General features: G+C 37.2%; 1 protein-coding gene across 1 annotated transcript in view; it reads right to left on the reverse strand.

Moving 5' to 3' along the window:
* The window catches only part of nos1 (nitric oxide synthase 1 (neuronal)), a 102,815-nt gene that overhangs the window by 64,566 nt on the left and 14,651 nt on the right, over window positions 1-23,598 (reverse strand). The window contains exons 4-11 of the mRNA XM_072587302.1: window positions 15,051-15,171; window positions 11,849-11,977; window positions 11,600-11,745; window positions 9,593-9,755; window positions 8,133-8,224; window positions 3,187-3,328; window positions 2,931-3,070; window positions 1,511-1,685 (exon numbers count right to left, since the gene is read on the reverse strand). Coding sequence (XP_072443403.1) covers window positions 1,511-1,685; window positions 2,931-3,070; window positions 3,187-3,328; window positions 8,133-8,224; window positions 9,593-9,755; window positions 11,600-11,745; window positions 11,849-11,977; window positions 15,051-15,171 — 1,108 coding nt within the window. The remainder of the gene's footprint in view (window positions 1-1,510; window positions 1,686-2,930; window positions 3,071-3,186; window positions 3,329-8,132; window positions 8,225-9,592; window positions 9,756-11,599; window positions 11,746-11,848; window positions 11,978-15,050; window positions 15,172-23,598) is intronic.

Raw genomic sequence — 23,598 nt, forward strand, 5'->3', positions numbered from 1 at the left:
GAGAAAGCAGTTTTTTTAATAGTTCCAAAGTTACAAGGAGAAACTTCTAACAATAGGGCTGTAAAAGATTTAGACAAGTTCAAAATATCAACAATTTGGATTAATAGTTAGCAAGCATTTTACCTAAAAAGATAGATTTGCATTTCATGACTTCAGAATTATCCAAAACATTTCACAGCCAATAACATGGTTTTGAATTGTAGCCACTGAAACATTGTTAGAAAGTCTACAACAATATTGATCCAGTAGTGCTTTTTACTTTGCATCTTCATGTGAGAGTAGGTTGTACTAATTAAACTAAAGGTTTTGACATTAGGTGTTACTCTCAATGATCATTCACTGGAAAATAGGATCAAGGGTTAGGCTTAATGATTTGTAATAAGTCTTATCTCACCAAATGTTTGGTAAGCATGAAGAGAAACTAACAATAGTACATGTGCAAAAAAACCATTACCTGCCCAAGGCTTAAACAGCAAGAAAATACTCCCAGAAAGGTTGTTTTGACTACTTACAGCAATAAATGACACCACTGAATCTGTAAAATATCTGTGGAATATTAGTATCTGTAATAATGTGTAAATCACTTTTATATTCACTGATATTTTTGGGCTGTCAGATTGTTTTTTAACTGCAGCTAGTAGTTGACTTTTACTACTTTGCCAGGTTGCATAAATGAAGTTCAAATTATGGTGTTGGCATCATTTGAAATTCACTGCATCAACCTGCATTCAGAAGCATGTCAAATCTGTGTCAATAGTTCTCACATTCCCTGAATGAGATATGGAATTTAAAACAATTCATCCAGCCCAACATCTGGGGAGAATAGAAATTGACTGGCATTGAGCAATGTCACACTCAGGGGTAAACATTGAACCATTTCACTCACAGAGGTAATATTATAGACATTTTTAATCAACTTGTTCAGACATGTTTCAACATATCTTTGGAGCAGCTAGAATTTGAACCCAGGCCTACCTGGCTCTAAGGTACCTTTGCACTTAATGGTATAATATGAGACAATATGGAACCAAGTTAAGGTCAATTCTTCAATTAGAGGGCACAATTAGATTTCAACAAGTGAATCAATTTGAAACGTTCTAAGTAAGGATTATATCCAGAAGAAATCAAATAATCTCTGTTGCTGTATACTTGCTCTGAAATGAAAGACATCCCCAAATATAATATAATTAAATAGCTGGGCATTAAAACAAATCGTCCTTCCATATTCAGAGATATTACTTGTTATAAATAATACTACAAAGCAGAATATCAACATCAATCACATATAGGCTGGGTGCTTACTAAACAATAGCAGGACTGTATCTTCAAAAACACATCATTAGCTGCAGAGTACTTTAGGATGTTTTGAAAGGCATCACATAAATGCAAGTAATTTCTTCTTTTCTGTCGTGAATTTTGTTTCAAAACAAGTCATTCATTTTTCCTTGTGGTAAAGGTAAAGATCAACAGAAACATACTGATGTTATTCTAAAAAGGAAATAATAGTTACCTCAAGCACATTGTACCGGGAGGCGTCACAGAAGTCTCGGACTCCGATTTCTGTTCCCATATACCAACCACTAAAAGGACAGGCTGTAAACTTGAGACCTCCAATATCTAGAAGCATGTTTGAGACAGCTGGCAGGCCATACCACTTCAAGTTCAGATCTTTAAACCATGTGAACCTAAAGGACATTTTGGAGGTTACAGAAATGCGAACTTAAGATGCAAGATTCCATTTTGTTTTTAAGCTGTTGTTTTATGATTCCAGCTTGTGATTACCACAATCTTTGAGTGAAATACCTCAATCTTTATACTCATCAAACCCATTCTTGACCAGTACTTTGAATGCCTGAACCAGAGACGTAGCTGGTTCTTGACAGGCTGCAAATGGATCTTGTAAAACTGAAAGAAATAGGAACAGAAATAGGCCATTTGGCCCCTTGAGACTGCTCTGCCATTCAATAGATGATCCGTACCTTTCCTGCCCTTTCCTCATGACCTTTGATTGTTCAACTGATCAAGAATTTATCTATCTCAGCCTTAAATATACACAATGACTCTGTCCCCACAGCTCTCTGTGGCAACGAGTTCCAAAGACTCACAACCCTCTGAGAGAAGAAATTCCTCCTTAGCTCAATATTAAATTGGCACCCTTTAGTTCTGAGACTATGCCCTCTGGCCCTAGACTCTCTGAATAAGGGAAACATCTTCTCAGTATTTAATGTCAAGCCCATTAAGTACTTGATATGTTTCAATGAGATCACCTATCATGCTTCTAAATTCTAATGAGTGCCAACCTGTTTAATCTTTTCTCTTAAGACAATCTCTCTACACCTGGCATCATCTGAGTGAACATTCTCTGAACTGCCTCCAATGAAATAATATTATTTTAAAATAAGGGGACCAAAAACGCTCACATTACTCCAGATGTGGTCTTGCCAGCACATTGTCTTGTTGCAGAAAAATTTCCTTACTCTTATACTCCAATCCCTTTGAAATAAAGCCCAAAATAATTCTATGTAACTAAATGCTCAGAGCCAGCAGAGACTACTGACTCTATCCCTCACTTCTTCCTTCCACTTGCTGAGAGGTACAGCAATCAATATCAAATTTGTGCTCTTTTCCATCTAACATTTGCCCTTATTTGGGCTTCCATCTAGAAACAGCAAGTGCGGAAAAAATAAATCATTACAGCCAAATGTACAAACCTTGCTACTTTTAAATATAAAGCCTAGCAAAATCAATGCACCTGGCAAACAGACTGTACATAAGTGGAATGTACTGTAGCATTAATCAAAAATGTTAATTCTGAGCATTGAAAGCACCTCTTGAGATAAGAATAATTTACTGTCTCATAATGGAAGCTAATGTTGGAATTCTACCATAAAATGTTTCCATACAACTATTTGCAACAAAACTGTACATACTTGGGGTGCCTGAGGGGTACTTCCAGGATTAGTTCTGGGGGAATCTCAAACAGTTCAGGATCATTTCCATTGGCTTGAAGCAAAAGGGGGAGGACATCAAATCGACCCTTAGGTCCTTTCCAACCTTGTTGCATACAAACCTGTGTCAATGATAATCCACAAGGAAAATATAACATTCAGTTAAGCAATATGGAAACATCTATAAATAAGACCAAATACTGTAGGGTGAAACAAACTGTTATTTGATATACTGAACCTCAGTTAGCTCCACGGAAGCTGGGTCTCCAATAACAGAGCCATCAGGTTGTTTATACCCAGCATATCGTATCAACTGACTGTTCCAGATTCTGAAATCATGCTTGCCATCTATTCGTTGTGGAAATATTGTGATGGCAGACCTGTAAAATCATCAGTCTTATCATTGTTGAATTATGTTACACTGACATCTATTGCCATTTATTAAAAATGTTTGTTTCTAAAATAAAATATTCTGAACTCTCAGTTAAATCTGTGAAATTTGTTTCTATACAAAATAGTTACAAGCCACTCAAAATAAACATGGCTCTGAGCTTCAGAAGGAGATATAAGGGTAATGATTAAAAGTTTGGTCAAAGACATAGGTTTCAACAGTACCTTTTAAATAAGCAATGTGAGATAAAGTAGTAGGGTATTTTATGGAGAAAATTCCTGAGCTTAGAGCTCAAGCAGCTGAAAGCGTGGCCATTAAAGATGAAGATGTTAAAACTGAACATCCTCAAGAGACTAGAATTAGAAGATACAGATACCTTGGAGAGTTGTGGAGCTGGAGGAGTTTACAGAGATGGGAATGGAGTAGGGAGGAGTGGAAAAGCCTTGAGTGGATTTCAAAGCAAGGATGAGAGTTCTACAATTGAGATACCATCCAGAGCCAGTGTAGGTCAACTGATAGGGGCAATGGGTGAAAGGAATTGGGTGCAAGTTAGAATATAAACGGAAGAGATTTGGATGGCCTCAAGCTTTCTGAGCACAGAAACATGGGAGGCTCGTGAGAATGTGTTAGAAAAATCAAATCTATAAGTAAAAATGACATAGACAAGAATTTCAACAGTAGATAAAATGAGACAAGGCAAAGTTGGGCAATGGAGTGGAGTCAATTATTGACCAAAAAGAGGGTTAACCAAAGGAGGCAAAAGACATGGCTGAAGTATTGAATGAATACTTGCATCTATCTTTACCAAGGGTGGCCTGTGATGATACTATGGCTTTAAGGGGTATATTTTGTCCTGGATTTTTTTCATGAGAGAGGTGACAAGTGGTCTGTCCCAATCCAATCAAATAAACAGCTTGTGAGGCCTTGAGTTTTTTTTAAAGTTGGAACAATAGAAGCAGCCTGAATGAGTGGAGGCAGGCTCCCACAGAATCAGGGTTTCAGTTTAGCTTTCAGTAATTGTTGGGGTTTTGAAGCCACCATAAATCTCTCCTTGCTACCGCAAAATACTTGAGTTCTCTCTCTGTGTCAGAATTTCCTCTTGATATTCTTTCCTTTGAGATTGGAAATATATTATATGTGAGATGATCTATTTTACAGAATTTGCCTTTGCCAAGGGTGTGTTTATGTGATGTTACTGTACTGGAACAGTTCCTGTTTAGTAATTAAATAACTTATTATTCTGTTAAATTTTCCAATAGAGTTAAAGTTAGAGCAATTCTTTTTTTGTATGTATTTTTAGTGTGCTTTGATGAAAGCAGAGTTGTATAACCAATCAAATTACATCTAGAGCATTGCACCTTACACTTGCCTTTAAATAAGGAAACATTAGGGTCTAGGCTATCTCCTTGACATATTTTGAAGGTGTTTGGTCTGGTCCATCACAGCTATGGTCTTTAACACCAGGCTATAAGATCATAAGAAATAGAGACAGGAGAAAGCCCTTCAGCCTCTCAGAACTGCCTCGCCATTTCCATTTGATTATAGCTGACCTGCCCTATGCCTTAACCCCTCCTTTGTGCCAGCTTCTTATTGTCCTCAATTACTTGATTTTCAAAATCTATCTCATTCCTCTTTAAGTACTTATAATGGTCTAACCTCAATTGTTCAAGACATTGACTACCTTCTGAGAAGAAATTCCTTTGCAGCTCATTTTAATTGAGTGTTCTCTTATTCTGTAACTATGTCCACCAGTCTGAGATTTCTTCTCAACATTTAGCCAATTAAGCCCCGTTAGAATCTTTGATGTTTCAATATGGTCACACTGCAATCTTTCAGACTCTAATGAATAAAAGACCAACTTAGCCATTCTTGATAAGTCAACCCTTTCATCCCAAGAATCAGCTAAGCGAGTCACTTTTGAACTTCCTCAATGCCAGTATATCCTTCCTTAAAATTGTATACAGTGCTCCAAGCCTCATTAATGCCAGGTACCATTGTAACAAGACTTTCTTGTTTTTAAAAGAACAACTCCTTTGAAAATTCTACTTGCTTTCTAAATTACTTGGTGCACCTGCATGCTACCTTTTTGTGTTTCATGCCCAAGGACACCCAGATGGCTTTGTGCAGCACTTTTTTGACTCTCTCCATTTAAATAGCAGTCTGCCTTTTCATTCCTCCTAGCTAAACCTCACACATTCTTATATCAAACTCTATCTATCAAGCTTTTTCTCACTCACTCAACCTATCCATATCCCCAACAGATTCCTTATGTCCTTATCACAAAATATTCTACCACCTATTTTTGTATCATCAACAAATTTGGATACAATCTAACTCATTTTCATACTCATTAGTATAGATGATAAATAATTGCAATCCTAGGCCTAAATCTCCATCAATTACATCTTTCCAATCTGAAAAAGATCCATTCATCATAACTCTTTATCTTCTGTGAGCTCCTATTTGGTGCAATAACCTTTTATGCATCCTGATGAATATCTTCTGGAACCCCAAATACACCACATCCACCAGTTCCCTTTTATTAACACTGTTCATTCAACACTGAAAGAACTCCATCAAATTCATTAAACATGATTTCCCTTTCACAAAACCATGTTGATTCTACTTGATCGCACTAAAATTTTCTAAATGTTATATTATTTCTGTTCCTGTTGAACTTTAATAATGAACTCTAACATTTTCCCAGTGACAAATGTTAAGCCAATTGGCTTAGAGTTCCCTGGTTTCTGATCCCTTCTCTTCTGGAACAACGGTGTCAGTTTAGCAGTTTTCCAATCCACTGCAATCTTCCAGGAAGCCAGTGGCTTCCTTAATATTTTGACCAATGCCTCTACTAGAAGACTTATTTTAAAACCCTTGATTACACACCCAATCAGGTCCTCTTGACTTGATGTCTTCAGTCCCATTAGTTTGTCAAATATTTAACTGTTGACTAGAGACTGTTAGATGACTTTTTCTCCCATTAACATCATGTCATGATGAAGGATTAGGGGATTCTGTTACTAGAAATGTTTATAATTGATGAGGAGGTATTAGATCCTCGGTATTTAAAGTTGACAAGGCATTTGGGACCAGCAGAGATGCATTCAATAATATAAGAGGAAGTGAGAATGGAAGTTATAGGTGGACAGATTATTGTCCAAGAGCCAAAGTTTGTAGATGATGTACAGTGCAGAGCAATGTGAGGAGATACATTTTGATAAGAAGAGGCAATATAAAATAAAGGGTGAAAATATAAAGGGCTTCAGGAGCAGAGGGTATAAACGCATGATTCATTAATGGTGGCAGGATAAGTTAAGAAAGCTTGCAGTATCCTATCCTTTATTAACCAGACATGGAATAGTAGAGCAAGGAGGTGGTGTTGAATTTATATAAGAATGGATTCTGAGGAAGGGTGACCAGAGCCGAAATGTTAATTTTGATTTCTCTTCCCAGATACTGCCAGACCTACTGAGCTTTTCCAGCAACTTCTGTTTTTGTTTCTGATTTACATCAGCCACAGTTCTTTCAGTTTTTGTCATGTTTAAGCACTTTGGAGAGGAAAGGAATTTGGAGATCTATTGATATTTTTCAAGTTTAGAGCAGTGTAGAGATGTCTTTTAAGGGAGAAGGGTATTTATGATAGATTTGAAGGAAAGGGAGAATGAAAGGGAGGTTGGACAACTATTAATAATATCACTGAATGTGGGAATGAAGACAGAAGTATAATTATTGTTTAACTAACTATACTAAACAAGTTTAAAGAGCATGTTCATATTTAATAAGGTAAAATATGGTTGCTTTGAATAAATTACTGAATGCCAAAATTCACATCTTAAACTCTACAGGTCAGCCCAAAATAATGAAAACATTATAACAGTATTATGAATTTGCGTCATCTTCATGGCATACTTTTCAATTCAGTTCATACTTCACCTTCAAGTTAATATCTTTGATGGAAGATGATATGCTCTCCCATTTACCAACATGGGACTGATCATTGGTCAAGGACTTCTTAACAGTCCGAGCCTTGGATTTTATATTCATTTGGATCTTGCTGGGAACCTTAGCAAAAGACAGAGCTTTGTGCTAAAAGGTAAAAATTGGTTGAGTTAAAGAATTTGGCAAAACTTCTATAAAGCTAACTGCTCAGTTGGTTGACCCCGGAACTAGAAGACACAGGACACTGACTATAAATCAGTTTTTCATCTATCTTACGATGTAGAGGAGATCAGCAGATTGCAAGAACTGTGCACAATGCCTGGTGCTTTCATTACCCTTGCCACATACAGTAGGAGTGGTTCTCAGCACCTCCAAATGCCATAAACATGGTTAAGATAATAAGGATATCTAAATAGAATGGTGCAAACTGTCTACATGGTAATGCCAAAAAGAATTCCTACTTCTACAGTAGTTATGCATGGTGCAATTCCCTGGTCAATCATCTAGACTCACATATGAGAGTATTTAAGAATGATATACAACATTGAAAAATGATATACAATTCTGAAGAATGAAATATTCCACTGCTGTATGTCATGATATCTTTAGCTGATCAGAACAGTAAATTACAGGATTAGGAAAATACTCAGCCAGACCTAGTACAATTTATTTTGAATTGTTGAAGGCCTCTGTTAAACTATTGGCAAATTCATAGTGACTAAGCAACTTTGCACAGTAATATTGAACAATGTAATTTATATTCCAATGGTTATTGGCTCTGACTAATTTTCTCTCTAAGCCCAAACCAGCAGATCAACTTGATCAATAAAATGAGCTCCCATGGCACTAACCTGAGATTCCCCTTGTTGGTTGCATATTTGATGTGATTACAAACATAGTTGAACATTCCATGAGCACTGGAGCAGTCACGTGCATCAAAGACCTGCAAACATTGCAGCAATTAAGAAACTCTCATAGAGACAATCTATCAGATCCTATTGTTTCTTGTAAATGTTATGTCCGCTTGTTTCACAATTTTCCTTTTTTCTTCTATAATATTACTCACCACTACTGCACCAACACAATATTTGGTACATGCTACAGAATATTATAAAACCAATGCTTCTGAATGATAGAGAAATCCCACTAAATTAACTTTGATACAATTTCAGAACCTTATAGTTATGCCAGTTAAAATCTGGAGTGCTTGAATTGAAAAGATTATGCAGAATATCCAAGAGTACCTATTTCCTATTGAATAGATTTCTGACACAAAGTCTATGGATTATGAACATTTATCAGAGTAAGATAACTAATATCTTGGATGGCAATCTCATCTAGACGTATTAAAAAATTCTACTTAAAGAACTTTCTCTTTCCAATGCTGTACATTTGCAATATCGTGGTTTTTTTAAAAAGATAATATTTCCAACATTCACAAATGTTCTTTGGACTTCTACATGGTCTCAGTTCTTTGCTCAGTAATTGTGATTTATTGATTAATTGGTGGAAGCATGTCAGGACAGATCTCAATTTAATGACATCGTAAAATAGCAGGTCACAAGTAGGCAACATGCTCAATATATCTAAAAATCAACAGAGAGGCAAAGATGCTGTTAATTCACTATCAGCTATTACACACTATTGAATAGCAACCTTGTTTATTCATTGTCTCTTATTATTAATATTTATTCATAGCAATCCATTCACAATCATGCCACATCTTTGGAGTGGACAATTGAATTTTTATAACCATTTTTCAGGGTAAAATTGTTTAATATATATTGGTTGGGATTTTGATTAATTAGAAACTACTACAAATATAGTGAAAAATATTTAGGGGTAGATGTACCATATCTCAGGGGAAACTGCCAGGTTTGAGAATCAGTGCCACAGGATGAGAGGTATGTTTCTACCTTACATTCCATATGAGCACAGTTCTCTACTAACAGCCTCAGCATTTACTCTTGGCAGCTTACATTTGTCAGCTAACATCTGACAAGGTTGTTACTTATGCAATTCTTTTTATGAAAAGTTCATTGCAGAACCATTATTTTCATGATGTACATTTTATAGACTAAAGTCATATCGGTAACTATATATCACTCTATATAAGCGATTAAAGGACACTTATCTTATGAAAATTTAAAATATGACAATTACAGGCTTGCTAAAAATTGAAAACAAAATTGGGTTCTTTTTCTATTGTATGTGCCTTTTTTCCTGCTTCATCTACCTAATGTGCCATTCACTTCCCATTGTAATTGCCCCATATTAGTACATTCTCAAACAATCTGTGGTAAACCCCAACCTGTAACTTAGACCACTGGATCCTCCCAATGCAGCGGGTAGCATTTCTCCAGGCATGTTTGGCCCCATAAATTAGTTCAGTGTCTTTAAGTTGGTAAGTGCCAGTCATTTCAATCTCCTTTGTCACCTGCTCAATCCTCTGAAGATGGGCCTTGGACCCATGCCTATCGGTGAAAACAAAGAAATTAATGTTTATAATAAACAGGGCCCAATGAAACTGAATGTTTAATTGGGTGACAAAAGTTTAATTCACCAAGATCTGTGCCAGTCTTTGCATTTTTAGTATGCTTTTTATTTTAGTTTTATATTGTCCTTTACCTTATTTGCCAAAGCTTTATTTTTTGCAAGGGGTATAAATATATTCTGCATCATTAAATTATTTTTAAAACATCCACTGATATTTTACCCAGTTACACATTTATCCAATTTACTGAGGTCAGTAAACCAACGAGTTACCCATCATATATCAGTATATTCTTGGATTTCATAAGAGGATTTTACTGAAGTAAATTGATGAAATTTGAATCAGATAAGACATAACAGCTCCACATTTTAAAGTTGTGTAATTTAAATAACTACCATCTGTCTCAGGCAGTGTACTGATTAGTAAGCTCTACTTCTCTATATACCAGCATCATAGTTAGAATTAGAATTATAATTAGGTTCATTGTCACATGTATTCAGGTTACAAAATGACAGGAGTACAGTGAAAAGTGTATAATGTTGTCAGTACATGGCACCATCTTAGGTACAAGTACCTAGGTATAAATCTTAGGTACAAAGAAATGGAGAAAATAAAGAGAAAAGTTATACTGCATTACTTCAACACATAGTATAAGTTAGGAAAGTAAGAAATAAAGCTAAAAATATAGAGATTGCAGTCTTTCTATAAAGGTTTCCAAATGATCTGAGCAGGTGCCACCAGTTCCGAACCAGTAGTCATAACTCCCATATAACATAGCCCGATTAACTTTGAGCAAAAGCATAAACAATCCGCAGTTTAGTGCTGTGAACCTCAAGGAACTGGGTTGATAAATCTCAATTTCATTTCATGAAACTCTTGTGTAACTTACAGTAAACAAGCTTATGGCTTAATACTTCTCATGAGGATTTTCCTTAATCAAATTACTGAAATTTGGATCAGGTCGGACATAATAGTTCCATTATGACCTTTCTTTAGAAGGTCAGGTAGAAAGGTGATCGTCTCCATGTTTTGAAAAAGTGGGGCAGCATGAGGGACAAGTGAAACAAAAGGCAAGAATGCTTAAGGGATGAGGGAGAATGTCTACAAAACAGAGGACAGAGTTCATAGTCTGAAGTTATTGAACTCAGCGTTGAATCCTGAAGAGTGTAAGCAGAAAATGAAATGCTAGTCTTCCAGCTTGTAATCAGCTTCAATGAACCACTATAACATGCCGAGGATACAAATGTGTGCATTAAAGCAAAAAATACCATTCAAATGGAAAAAGGCTGGAAGATCAGGGTCATGTTATGTTTTCCAGTGTCTGTATTTTTAAAAATTTAATCCATTTTTCTAATCAATCTGTTCAGACATGCTTTTATATACCTCTGAAACAGGTTGGACTTGAACTCCATTCTCCTCGTCCGGGAGGAGGGACAACACTTCTGCACTACAAGAGGGCCCTCTCTTCTTTTTATGTTTTTGCTTTCATTCAGAGCTGCTTTTATTCTGCTATTAACACCTACTCTAGATCAATGCTCTGTCCCCCTGCATAAATATTACCACATCCTTTGCTCTTTTCTCTAATTTCTCTTTCTTTCTATGCTTTTCTAACCTTCCATTTTGCTCCATTCATGCACCTTTGCTTTTATACAGCATAAAACTCATCACTTTTCCATCTCCCCTCAGTCCCAAAGAGTCATTTGGATGTGAAACATACTTTTCATCATCACAGACGCTGATAAATCTGTTGAGTTTCACTTGCACTCTTTGTTTTTATAGATACAGAAGTTCCCCACTTCAAATAAGCATAAATCAAATAATTGCCTTTTGATAGATGTATAGTACTGGTTAATAAAGTCTTCTGCCAGTGGAAGTAGCTTCTCCTTTGTTCGGGCTTCATTTGGTTTCCTCACTTGCTGGTTTGGCATCATAACTGATCCCAAGCAAATCTGCTCTGTACACCCAGCTCCCTGTAAACACAAAATGCATTGGATATTTTCTGGACCTGTAATGCATTTCTTTATGTTAAAAAGTTGAAAGATTGTCAGAGAATTTCAAATATTTGAATCTGACCTTTATCTTTCCAGAACTCAGATGTAGTGTATCATTTAAAACAGCACCTGTTTCCCAGTTCTTTATCTTAATAAAACAGGGACATTTCGTTGGACTGCCATTTGACAAATCTTTTACAGGCGACTCTTCCTGGAATGAGATGATTTGAAAAAAATGAATTATTCACCTTCGTTCACAAAAAAATAACTGAAACCAGTATATTTAAGTGGAAAGCATAGGAAAAATATTGATCCTTAAAAGGGATGGATTAACATCTAAGTACTTGTCAGGCTGCATACTTAGCAAAAATAACTCAGTACTTTCTGTTGTAGGCAGTTTACTTCTGGATTACACTAGTGAAACAGAAGTTTCAGTTCTAATATTTGTAAGTGGTTAAGATCCAGAGAACCAATGTGTCAAGCATGCAAGAGATATCAGAATAGTAATTGGCAAATTAGGAAAAAAATGATCTCTGATTCATTAAGATTATTTAGGATAGTTGCAGAATGATTGCGTCCCAACGGTGTGGGAGCAGGCCATTTGGCCCAGACTGACCTCCAAAGAGAATCCCACTCAGACCCAACCCCCTACCCTATACCTGTACCCCTGCATGCCCCATGGCTAATCTACCTAGCCTGCGCGTCCCTGCACATCTTTGGACTTTGGGAGGGAACCAGAGTACCCAGGGAAAACTCACAGAGATAGAGGGAGAATATGCAAGTCCCTGCCATTGTGAGGCAGTGGTGCTAATGGGAAAATGTTTTCAGAAGCTAGTATTTGCAGTGGCCTTATCATCCACCATTATTCAGATGGCTGGTGGATAATGGTAAAGAAAACAACAAGCAAGTACAGTGTAAGAATGAAAAGATATTTGATTTACTTTTGATAACTCATGCTCCAATCCCTGAAAACATTCTGGCGGATAATTTACATGAAAATAATAGAAGCTGCAACTGTGTTTAGTTTATATTGTTACACAGGTGTTCAGAAGTGGGATAATTACATGAGTAACTAACGGAATTTAACTCTCTTGAAGCAGGGACAATGAGTAACAGTTTACATTGGCATTGATTTGAAATGTTATGTTTGTATAATTTCTGCAAAGAAATAGTAATAACCTGAGACTAAATTGAAACTAAGAAAAATGTCCTTTTGAGAAGACTGATTACATTGACAAGTGTACTATTCAGCTGAAAGGTACTTTTCTTGGATGTGTATTGAAGAACCAGCTGTTATAACAATATTTCAGCCAAATGTTATTGTTTGAGGTTTTCAAATGTTTCCTCGCATGTTTTGTCAAGGCACTCAAGAAAGGGAACTTCTAGTCCATAACTCCTCTTGCACATCCCTGATTTTCATTGTTCCATCTGTGGTGGGTTGGACCTTCACTGACTCAGCCCTAAACTCTGAAATTCACTTCTGACATCTCTCTGCTTCTCTATCGCGCTCTCCTCCAATTTAACTTATGCTCTTGGACCAAGTTGATCACTAATCCTAGTCGCTTTTCATGTAGTTTAGTGTCATTTTTTTTCTCATAATAGTCCCTGGAAGTGGCTTGAGATATTTTTCATTTGACAAATCCAACTCTACATCAGGAATGTTTGTAAAGAAGACAGTCCAGTGGAGAAAGGACAGACAATGATGGCATTACTGGACATTACCAGATGTACAATACAGAAGCACCAATCCTTACAGATGGGAAACTCCAGAATTTCACTAAAAGCAAACCAATATATTGTCAAATAAAATAAGCTTCCAACTTTGCGTTGCTGCTGGAACTTCAGCAGCCACTGAGAGGAAGGGTGGTGCTAGACGGGGCCATGCTGGATATTTCCCTGCCACGAGACCATTTTTCACATGGTTAGAGAACTAAATTATTGGTTGTTCCCACCTCAGTGGCCCATGGAAGGGCAGCTCTTGCTGTGGGCATGGTTGTGAAATCCCAGCCCACCCCACCAATCGCACTACAAGCACTATGCAGTCACCAACCCCCATATTGCTAAGGTCTGTCCATCCTGCTGCCATGTCCTCTACTCCAAAATACCTGCCTTCAAAGCTGACAGTCTTTGAGATGCTCTTTCCTCAGCTTCAGCCTCAACAGCAGCCATCATTAGCACGGGGTGCTGCTGGGCTACCAATCCTTTGATTAAACCTGACTACTCTTGTGAGTGGGTAGTCATGCCAGGTAATTAGGCACCACTGGGACTAGGTAACTCTAAATCCTGTCAGCAGCTGAAGCAGGATCACTTGGCACTTTCAGGACTGGCAGCAGCACTTCAGGAGTCCTGGCAAGTCCTTACCCAGAATAAAATGTCTGGAAATATTTCAAAATCCTATTTTGCACTGAGTTAACAATTATTCAAAATGCCTGTCTTTTGTCTCAATGTATATCATTCCTCCCATCTACTGAAGACATCACTGAGCTGTATTTGAATGAATGCTGGCTATGCTCAGTTATCTCACTTTTTGCCCATTATAAGTGTGTGAGTTAAGACAGAATGGCACTAAACCACTCCACCATGAGGGATGTAGAAATTGAATCCAATCCTAGCATCAAGAAGCATACACTGTTCATATATGTATTTTCAACCTTGGTTATTCAGTCATGATCTGAATCAAGGGATCTAGCTGGCTGATTTTATATCTCCCTCTTCAGCTCATGAAGACCGAAAAGAATTTTAATACCTTTTAGCTGAGATCAGTTTATTCTGCTTGAGGTGTTTGTTGCACATAACTATCAAATGAATGGGAGAAAGTGAAGCCTGCAGATGCTGGAGTATCGGAGTCGAAAAGTGTGGTGCTGAAAAAGCACAGCAGGTCAGGACTGAGGAGCAGGAGAGTCGACGTTTCGGGGATAAGCCTTTCATCAGGAATGAAGAAGGGCTTATGCACAAAACGCCAACTCTCCTGCTCCTTGGATGCTGTCTGACCTGCTGTGCTTTTCCAGCACCACACTTTTCGACTATTAACTGAATGGGGAATGTTAAAATGATTAAATACCTTTCCTCTATTAATATTATTTCAATGCTGCTAAAACCTCAATCAAATGCTCTCAAATTCATGCTTCCAATTTTTAACATTTCATGTTTATAAAATGTATCAATGAAATTGATAATTAATCAGGTATGATAGAAACAGTTACTTCATACCATTTTTGTTAGCAGTCACACATTCATTCTTTGACATTTCATTTTTCTGTGATGTTAATGATAAATTATCTTACCTGTTCGGAATAAGAATTAGGAAGCACTGTCAGCATATTTTTGTTTCTCCACAAATCATGAAACACTCTGTCGTTCTTGGATTGAAGATGCAAATACTGCTGGCCTTTTTCTGCCTCTCCCCTAAACGTGAACAATATTTTTATTATTTAGTGGACAATAAGTCTTTTACTCATTTTCTGTTTCTTATGCTTTAGAGTAGAATTTCAATGCAATTTTGAACAACCATATAATTTTGAGCATGTGTTCCACACTACCTATGCACAAACCGGGAAAAATTTAATCTGGCATTAACTACCCTTTTTACTGCATTCCTGATGTCAATCACAGTCTTAAATTCTAACAGTCCACACTGTGTTCATTACAGTAGCACCTATTACATATCATTCCCATGCAGTAGCCCTATTATGCATGCAGCCTTAACCGAAAATTTCCACATTCATTTTTAAGGAATTTATTACCTCAGTGATTTATATTTTCCTAGTTCTTATCTAAGTATTCCGATTGACTTCTGATAGATTTAAAAATGTTGTCTCTTCTTTGCAGCCTCCTTCTGCTACTCCAGCAATGCAGCCTCCTTCTCCCTCCACAGCCCACTTCATTCCCATTTAGTGGGCCCCTTTTTCTCTACAGTTTTGCAGTCCCTTCTGTTCCCCTCCAAAGTCCATTTCTTCTAATACCAGAGAGAACTTTTTCCCTCTCCTCCTACAACCCCTTTCTCTCCCAACTCACCTTACAATTCAGCTCTTCTCTCCCTCACGCTGCTTTTACCAGCCTATATGTATCCCCTTTCTTCTGCCCCCTTCCACCCCTTTCAACTCCCTTTCTCCCCTCACTCTTGCAGCACCCTTTGTCCTCCTGCCTCAGACTCTACCCCCCGCACAGCCCAGAACTGGCCAAAGGCAACCACCTCTCCCTACTACCCAGTGTAGATGAAGTAAGCTTGATTACTCCAGCACCTTTTCCTGAAGTAGACATGGAGACATAAGAAGACAGATAGACAAAGAAAAAAAAACACAATACAACATAAAAAAGCCAAATAAATGCACAATTATGATGGCAACAAGTTGAAAGGAGGTGAACACTAATTGCACAATTATACTTACCACATGACTTCAATTTAAACAACAGAAATGGTTCTTAGGTAGTGATTACTGTCAATATCTTATATTTCCATCATCAGAATATTTTTTGTGATATATTAATGCCGTTCAACAATGTACATATTTGCTAAGTACATTAAAAGCAACATTTTAAATAGGTCAATGTTGGAAGCATATATTTGCCACCTCACCCAGCTGGAGCCATAACCCTCCATATCACGAAATTGCTTCATTATAACAGGAAAAAAGTCTACTTGCCAGTGCGTTTGTCAACGAGTGTAGATCTTAATTAGACTTGAAAATCATAAATTATGCTTCACTGTTTGAGCTCCTGCCTGATGTTTTGGATTAAGTTAAGAAAGGTTTAATTATAGAATGTTTAACAGTGTATTGACGGTGTATTGTCATTGGTCATGGATAATAACAAAAACTATGACAAAAATAATTCATTTTCCAATTAAAATACAGCATTATACTTGTATTGCTGACATGCTAGCAACCCCATCCATTGACTTGTCCATTTCCTTATACTATTATTCTTAAATCATCTTCATGTTCAATGTGTCTTGTGATCGGTTTTATTTTGTCAGCTACATAGGCTGTGTCAGAAATATTGATGATAATCACTAATAAAAGATGGGAATGTTCATTTAAAAATGTGGATAATGAAGAATATGCAATGAAGAGTTAGTTAATGACAGACGTAGATCAAGAATTTTCCACAAATAGTTAGCCAAAGGAAAAGAAATGGATCTTAGACAACATACACAAAATAATGACAAGTAGAGATGAGGTAAACCTTGGAATCCTCCTGATATTCTTATGAAAAATTCAATTATACTCCAGTGTGAATAACTTCATTCGCCAACTGTGCTCACTGCTGGGACCTCACGCTGTTAAACTGTCCACAGTTTTCCAGTAACAAAATCTCCTTTATCAGTCAGACAGTCTTTAATTGCTTATCTACCTCAATAAAATGGGGGGCATGTATAACCATGGAAGCACAAATTTGATTGCTGACTTTGAATGCTAAATCCTGGGAACATTATGTTCAAATTGTCATGGTAACAGTCATAACCTGGAATCACCTATGCACATATTGAACTTCTTTAATTGAAAGAAAAAAAATGTAGCGAAAAAAGATTGAATGTAAATTCTGAGCAATACAATTCAATGATTGTCTGCAAATCCTGAATGAATTATTCTCAATTTACAGTGAGACCATGGGATGTCACGCCTGATGGATCAAGCAAGATTCAAAGGGATGGACTTCAAATGGAGAAATGTGCTCCAAACTGAATTGTAATCCACTGTGAAATTCTCAGACTGTGAACATGATGGGATGAAAGAGCAGACTGGGTGAGAGATATGTATGCGTTCCCTTTTGAGGATTATTCAAGATCAGATGGTAAAAGGTAGTTTCAATCCTGGACTGTGTGTGTTGTGGGCGAAGGTGTGTGCTGTGAGGGTCACAACTGAGGAAATGCATAGTCATCTCTGTGCTGCAGGTAAAAAGAAAGAAAGAATCTCACTCCTTTAGTTTTTGAAGCCAGCAAGGAATGAAAACCTTAGTCAAAAGAAAACATGATTAAAAACTTAACATAATGGTAAGATATCCATGTTAACTCTTCATAGAATCCAAAGACTGATCCTTCTTCCTTTTCTAACTTTTCTCTTTATTGGACTAACCTCTTATTTCAAATTTGTGTGTGTATTAATTCTTATGCTTCCTAACTAATAAACTTACTCTTTCATTAATTCAAAAAAGGCTGGTTAAATTGGCTCCTTTAAAAACATAAGTTCATTTGGTCTGGAAGGAAGTTTTTCCACCAGTAAAGGAGTACTTTTAATATTAACCTTGTTCTGACCAAATGAGGGGATGGATGAGCGAAGACATTGATCCAGTTCATCCCTTCTCACCTTGGAGGTTGATGATTTGTGATATCCAATTGTGATAACTTGGGAAATTTTGGCAATGCACTGGTCATAAACGATTCAAGAATGCAAATTAAGGTTTATGATTTACAATCATGTATTTCCTCCAACTAAAGTAAGCATTGGTCTTTAATTTATAACTCCAATGTTTCTCACTCACTTTTTCGCTTTCTCAATATATTGAAATACCCACAACAAAGATGACAAAAAGTGTGTACTCAGAAGAGTCTCACATTTTTTCTTTTGAATACTCATCTACACAGAAAAGCATTCCTGATTTTAAAAATATACCTATTAAATGTGTCTTCAAGTTTATTTTTGGAGGAAGTGCAAAAAACTGAAGAGAAGAATATTTTCATTGATTGAACAGTATTGAAAGATTCTGGAAAATTAGATGCACTGCACATGTTCAGAGATTATATTCACAATCCAATCTGTTCTAACAATAAACATTAAGTCTCAACTCAGACTTTTGAGAGATGCTGAGGTGTTCAAGTAAAAATTTCATTGGAGTCACCAAAAAGCATAAAAGACAATTCAAAATAAAGGCAATTCACAATTTTTTTTGTGAAATGTGCACATGTAGTTATTTTTAGTTTTGAATCCTTATTTTAGACATTAGATATTTCAATTTCTGAAAAAATGCTAGACTTATTTTTTGGAGATTTCAAAAAGCACTGAGAAATTTGCCAAAAACCACTGCCAGGTTCTTAAACTTGGTGGCCATTTTGTATGGCGTGATGAGTAAGTTTATATATTAATTTTTTTTAGAATAAATGTCCTCCTAAAGATTCATGAAGGGATACAAAAATGCAATAGTAACAAATCAAATTATACAATAGATAGTATGTGCAGCTGTATAATATTTTGAATATCAGTCCAGTCTACGTTAAAACCTTTGTGCAGAGGTCAAAGGCTAATAGTCCATTTTGATAATGGCTGTGCTTTCTGACATCAAGTCACTTGCACATTAGCAGTGATGTCTGTTATAAATGTAGGAATAAATATTTACCAAAAACAATTAATGCTACAATTTTAAGAAATGAATGCATAAGGTCACAGACTTAAACCATTAAACAAGGAAGAAGATTTTAATGTTTAAATATTGGCTTAATATTGTGTTCTACATAGTCAGCAATTATTAGTGTGTTGATGCCAGTAACAGTTCCTTCAATGATTTGGGATTCTATTAGTTGAAGCAACAGTCATTGAACATGTGATGAGATATATTTGAAACCAACTAAAAAAATAATTTACATTGGCTGTTTAAAAAAACACATGTCCCTGTATATTAAAGCACATAAATACAATTAGACTGTTTACTTCAAAGACGACATTTTTTTATTGGATCTTTCTGGTTCTAAGGTTCCATCACATTTTTCTTAATTTATACCCCCTCAATGAGGACAGAGATTATCAAGTACTTTCCATGGATAGCCAAAAGGCTATAAAAATGGTGTTATATCAGTTGAGGTAGGAAGCAAGATCATGACAAAGAATGAAAGGAAATAACAGACTTGAATTCTTATTCTGAATTCTGAAGTCTGAATTCTTATTCTTATACAAAAAAATAGCAAAGGTGATGGTAATCCAGAGTTCCACTTCAAGATGCTGGTTAGGATGCAGTGAAGGTACAATGCTGGACAGCACATTTAATTAAGACCCTGGAGTGGATTAAGAGGTTTATTAGGATGATACCGGGGATGTGCAATGTGAGATTGGAGAAATTGGGATTATTCCACTTACCGCAGGAAGGTTTAAGTTAGAGCAATTAGGAAAAATAGTGCTTCTTCTGGCGAGTGAGCTGGTAACCATGCATCATAGATGTAAAATCATTAGTAAGTGATCAAAAGGAGATTTGTTTTCACCACAGGGGATTTTTAAGGTGTGGAGAGAACTATGTGAAAGAGCAGTGGAATCAGATTTGAAAATGAACTTTCAAAAAAGCAATTTGACGTGCTTGAACAGAACTAAATTACAAGGCTGAGAGTAAGAATCTGGGTATGGGATTAGTTTGGGTCGCTGATCCAGACTGCGTTCACAGACACAGTAATCTAAACAACTTCCTTCTATGCTGTAAGATTTTATGATTCTTTAAAGTAGTTCAGGATACCAGATGTCAGAATGAACCTCCGACACTGAATCATCAGTAATAACACTTGGAATGATACCTCAGAACTACAGTGGCCCAAACCTTTGATTTACTTAACTGAACAGCCTCTAACAAAAAGTGCGCATGCCTCTGATTGGTAGCTGTACATCACTCCAAATACATTAGCTTTATGCGCAGGGTTGGCTGTTATGGAGCCACAGGCCTGACCTTGACTCACTCAGTAGAATCTCTGCCCCTATCACCAAGATCACCCTGACCAGAAACCTGACTGTGGCCAACCCCCTGCACTAGTATGGGAGGCTGTCCTTGCCCTACACTGTAGGACCTCCTGACTGATGGTGCCTCCATAGACTTTAGTGAGGACTATCCTCCTGAGAATTTGAGACAGAGCTGCTTGCTTGCTGCACATGCGGTGTGTTTGCTATGCAAACTGCTAGCACGTGGTGCAGGTATGAGATTGATGTAGCACATCGTCAAACAGCAAGATGTACACACCCCCTACGCTGAGGACTGCTGGTCATCATGGCAAGCTGCTTGGTCATGTGACTTCACTAATTGACAGGGCAAGGCATGGATGCTGCAAGCAAGCTGTTAGGAACTAACTGTTTGAGTGCTAAAGAGCAAGCAGCCCTGAGAGGCAGCCTGGTCCAATCCCTGATCTGGATACTCAGCCACGTGTGCTGCAGCCTCTCAATACTAGTTGCTGGTGTGTCTTGCAAGTCTGTGCTTCCTATGTGCCCTTTAAATTTATTAGAGATGTGCCATAGTGGTTGTAAGGGGTTTGCAATTTCGGATGCCAATGTCCGTGGACAAGGGGTGCACGTGGCTGGTGCCCTTGGGTTGTGCTACTCGATTCTGTTCAGTAATGCACAACATGGAGGTGACTTGGAGCAAGCCGCCAGCTAAATCTGTCAGGTAACTGTTTTGACGTCATGTGGAGTTTTCTTGTTTGCCATGTTTGGTAAGATAGGAAGCTGAATATTAATGATGTGAGTTGGGTCATTAACAAGGCATTTAACAAGAAATAATTCCCCTTAATCGGCAATTTGCTGCTGCCTCACCAGAAATTTGCCCATGCTGCTGGTCAAAAGCAAAAAAGGTGGCGTAAGATGCTCCCAGTGTTGAGATGGGTCCTGCTGAGTTTCTTGTCCCAGTTTGCCACAAATCTCAGCTTAGCCCACGTTGCTCAGAGCTCTGTAAAATTCTGCCCAAAATATGCACAAAAATGAAGCATGGCAAATCTATCAAACACTAAAGAATGCTGCAGAATGTGAAACAAAGATGCTGTACATGCTGTTCCTTGCTTGGGCTGAGATAAGAGAATTGTTCCCTGTCCCTAATGGATACAGTCTCTTGCTGAGACCCTCTTCTTTTTTCTCCTCTTGTGTTCCTTTTCTATCATGTTGCAGACCAAGGGTCATAGAAGTGGGGCATTCAAAACTGGGAGCAAGCAGTTCCAAGTGGAACCATGAACCATGGAAATCAGGACAAAATCCTTCAACAGATATTACACAACTCACTGAAGATATGACCAACTTTAAGCAGCAGTACAATCCTCCAAAAGTTTCTACTAAGACAGCAAAGGTTAGTTGAAATAAATCAACAACTAACTAAGCTGTCAGTGTTTCATGTTCCTTAAAGTAGCATGGAGTTCTTTCCAAGATTAAAGGATGGAATACCATTGAGGCCAAAAATGACACAGTACCCAATTTCACTGCTCATATTAATATCAACTCCAAAGTGGAACGTGGTGCAGCCCACAACAGAAGTGATTTGGAGATGAAATGGTATCTGTAACATTAAAATATAGGCATTATCCAACAGGATGATGCAAACATAGACTCCTGAGGATCATTAATTATTTCAGAGAACAAATCTTTACAATATTTTAAGGACTTCACTTCTCACCTCTTGAGTATTCTCCTGTGTTCTCTATAAAAGGCAATAAGACAATGCCTGTCAACAGGGTATATAATTATTTGCCCCATTTGTGGCCAATTCCTTCACAACTGAAATATTTCTAGCATTGGAAAAGATCGCTAATGTATGAGGGACCTGCTGGATAAACACGTGGTAACCTCCCAGGAGGTTCCAGAAGAGTGGGGGAGGGGGCGGGGAGGAGGTGGCAGTCTATCATGGGGCCCAAGACAGTAGCCAACATCTCTGTGGTCAACATCACATGTCCAGGGCATGTCTAGCACCAGATTCCTCATGGTGACTTACTGAGTGGTAATGTTTACAGCTCTAAGTGAGTGTGACATGTTCACCAATTGGATGATAGTACCTGTGACTTTCTATTAATTATCTACCACTGACAAAGGCCGACATCACTATCTGCTGGCGTGGGTTTGGTTTCCACTTTGGGTCCCAACAAGAGGATTTGCTGCTTGTCTTAAATATTCAGCTCTAGCAATGTGAATAACTTCCGACATCTCCACTGTACACCCTGCAGTGACCTCACACTGATAAACTACCCAGTGTTTTCTATTATCCACATTTCCTTTCTCAGTCAGGCTGCCTTAGAACTTTAACTGAAACAATGAGTAACTATGGTAGCACAAATCTGAACACTGAATTTAAAGGCCATATCCCAGGAACACACAAACAAAGTAATTCAAAAATATGTATCTCTTTGAATTGGCCTTCTATTTATAAGTTCAATCTTTATCTCTCTCTTTTGCTTTCTAATGTTTCTAAACCACAAAACAAAGACTACAATAAATGTGCACTCAGAATGTTTTAATATTTTCTCTCTCGTAGACACAATCTACACAATAACAGCTTGTCTGATTTAAAACTAAACCTTTTTACTTTATCTTCAGCTTTGTTGGCAGAAACATTATGGCACATAATAGAAAAGTATTTAGCATTATTATGGATTGAACAACACTGATGAGTTCTAGAAGGTTAGGTACACTGCACACGTTCACATATAGTCAGAATTCAACTAACTGTTACAGCTGTCTCCTGAAATATTCTTAAGCACTAGCTTTTGAGAGCTTCTGAGGTGTTCAAGTAAATTCTTTAATGTTAGCATTAAAAGACACAAACAATTCCAACAATTCAAGATAGATTTAATCACATTATTGTAAAGCATGAGACTTTCAATTTTTTAGCCCTTAATTTAGACATTAAGTATTCAAATCACTGAAGAAAATATAGAATTGATCTTTGAGAACTTTCAAAAACATTTTCAGAGATTTATCAGAATTCAATTATCCATCCTTGGCAACTATCTATGTGGAGTCTGCATATTCTCCCAATGTTTTTGTGGGTTTTCTCCAGGTGCTCCAGTTTCCTCTCAGAGTCCAAAGTTGTGCAAGTTACGTGGATTGGCCATGCTAAATTGCCCATGGAGTACAGGGATGTGCAGGCTCGGTGGATCAGCCACGAGAAATG

This window comes from Chiloscyllium punctatum, chromosome 17, assembly GCF_047496795.1.
Source record: "Chiloscyllium punctatum isolate Juve2018m chromosome 17, sChiPun1.3, whole genome shotgun sequence".
NCBI classification, from domain to species: domain Eukaryota; kingdom Metazoa; phylum Chordata; class Chondrichthyes; order Orectolobiformes; family Hemiscylliidae; genus Chiloscyllium; species Chiloscyllium punctatum.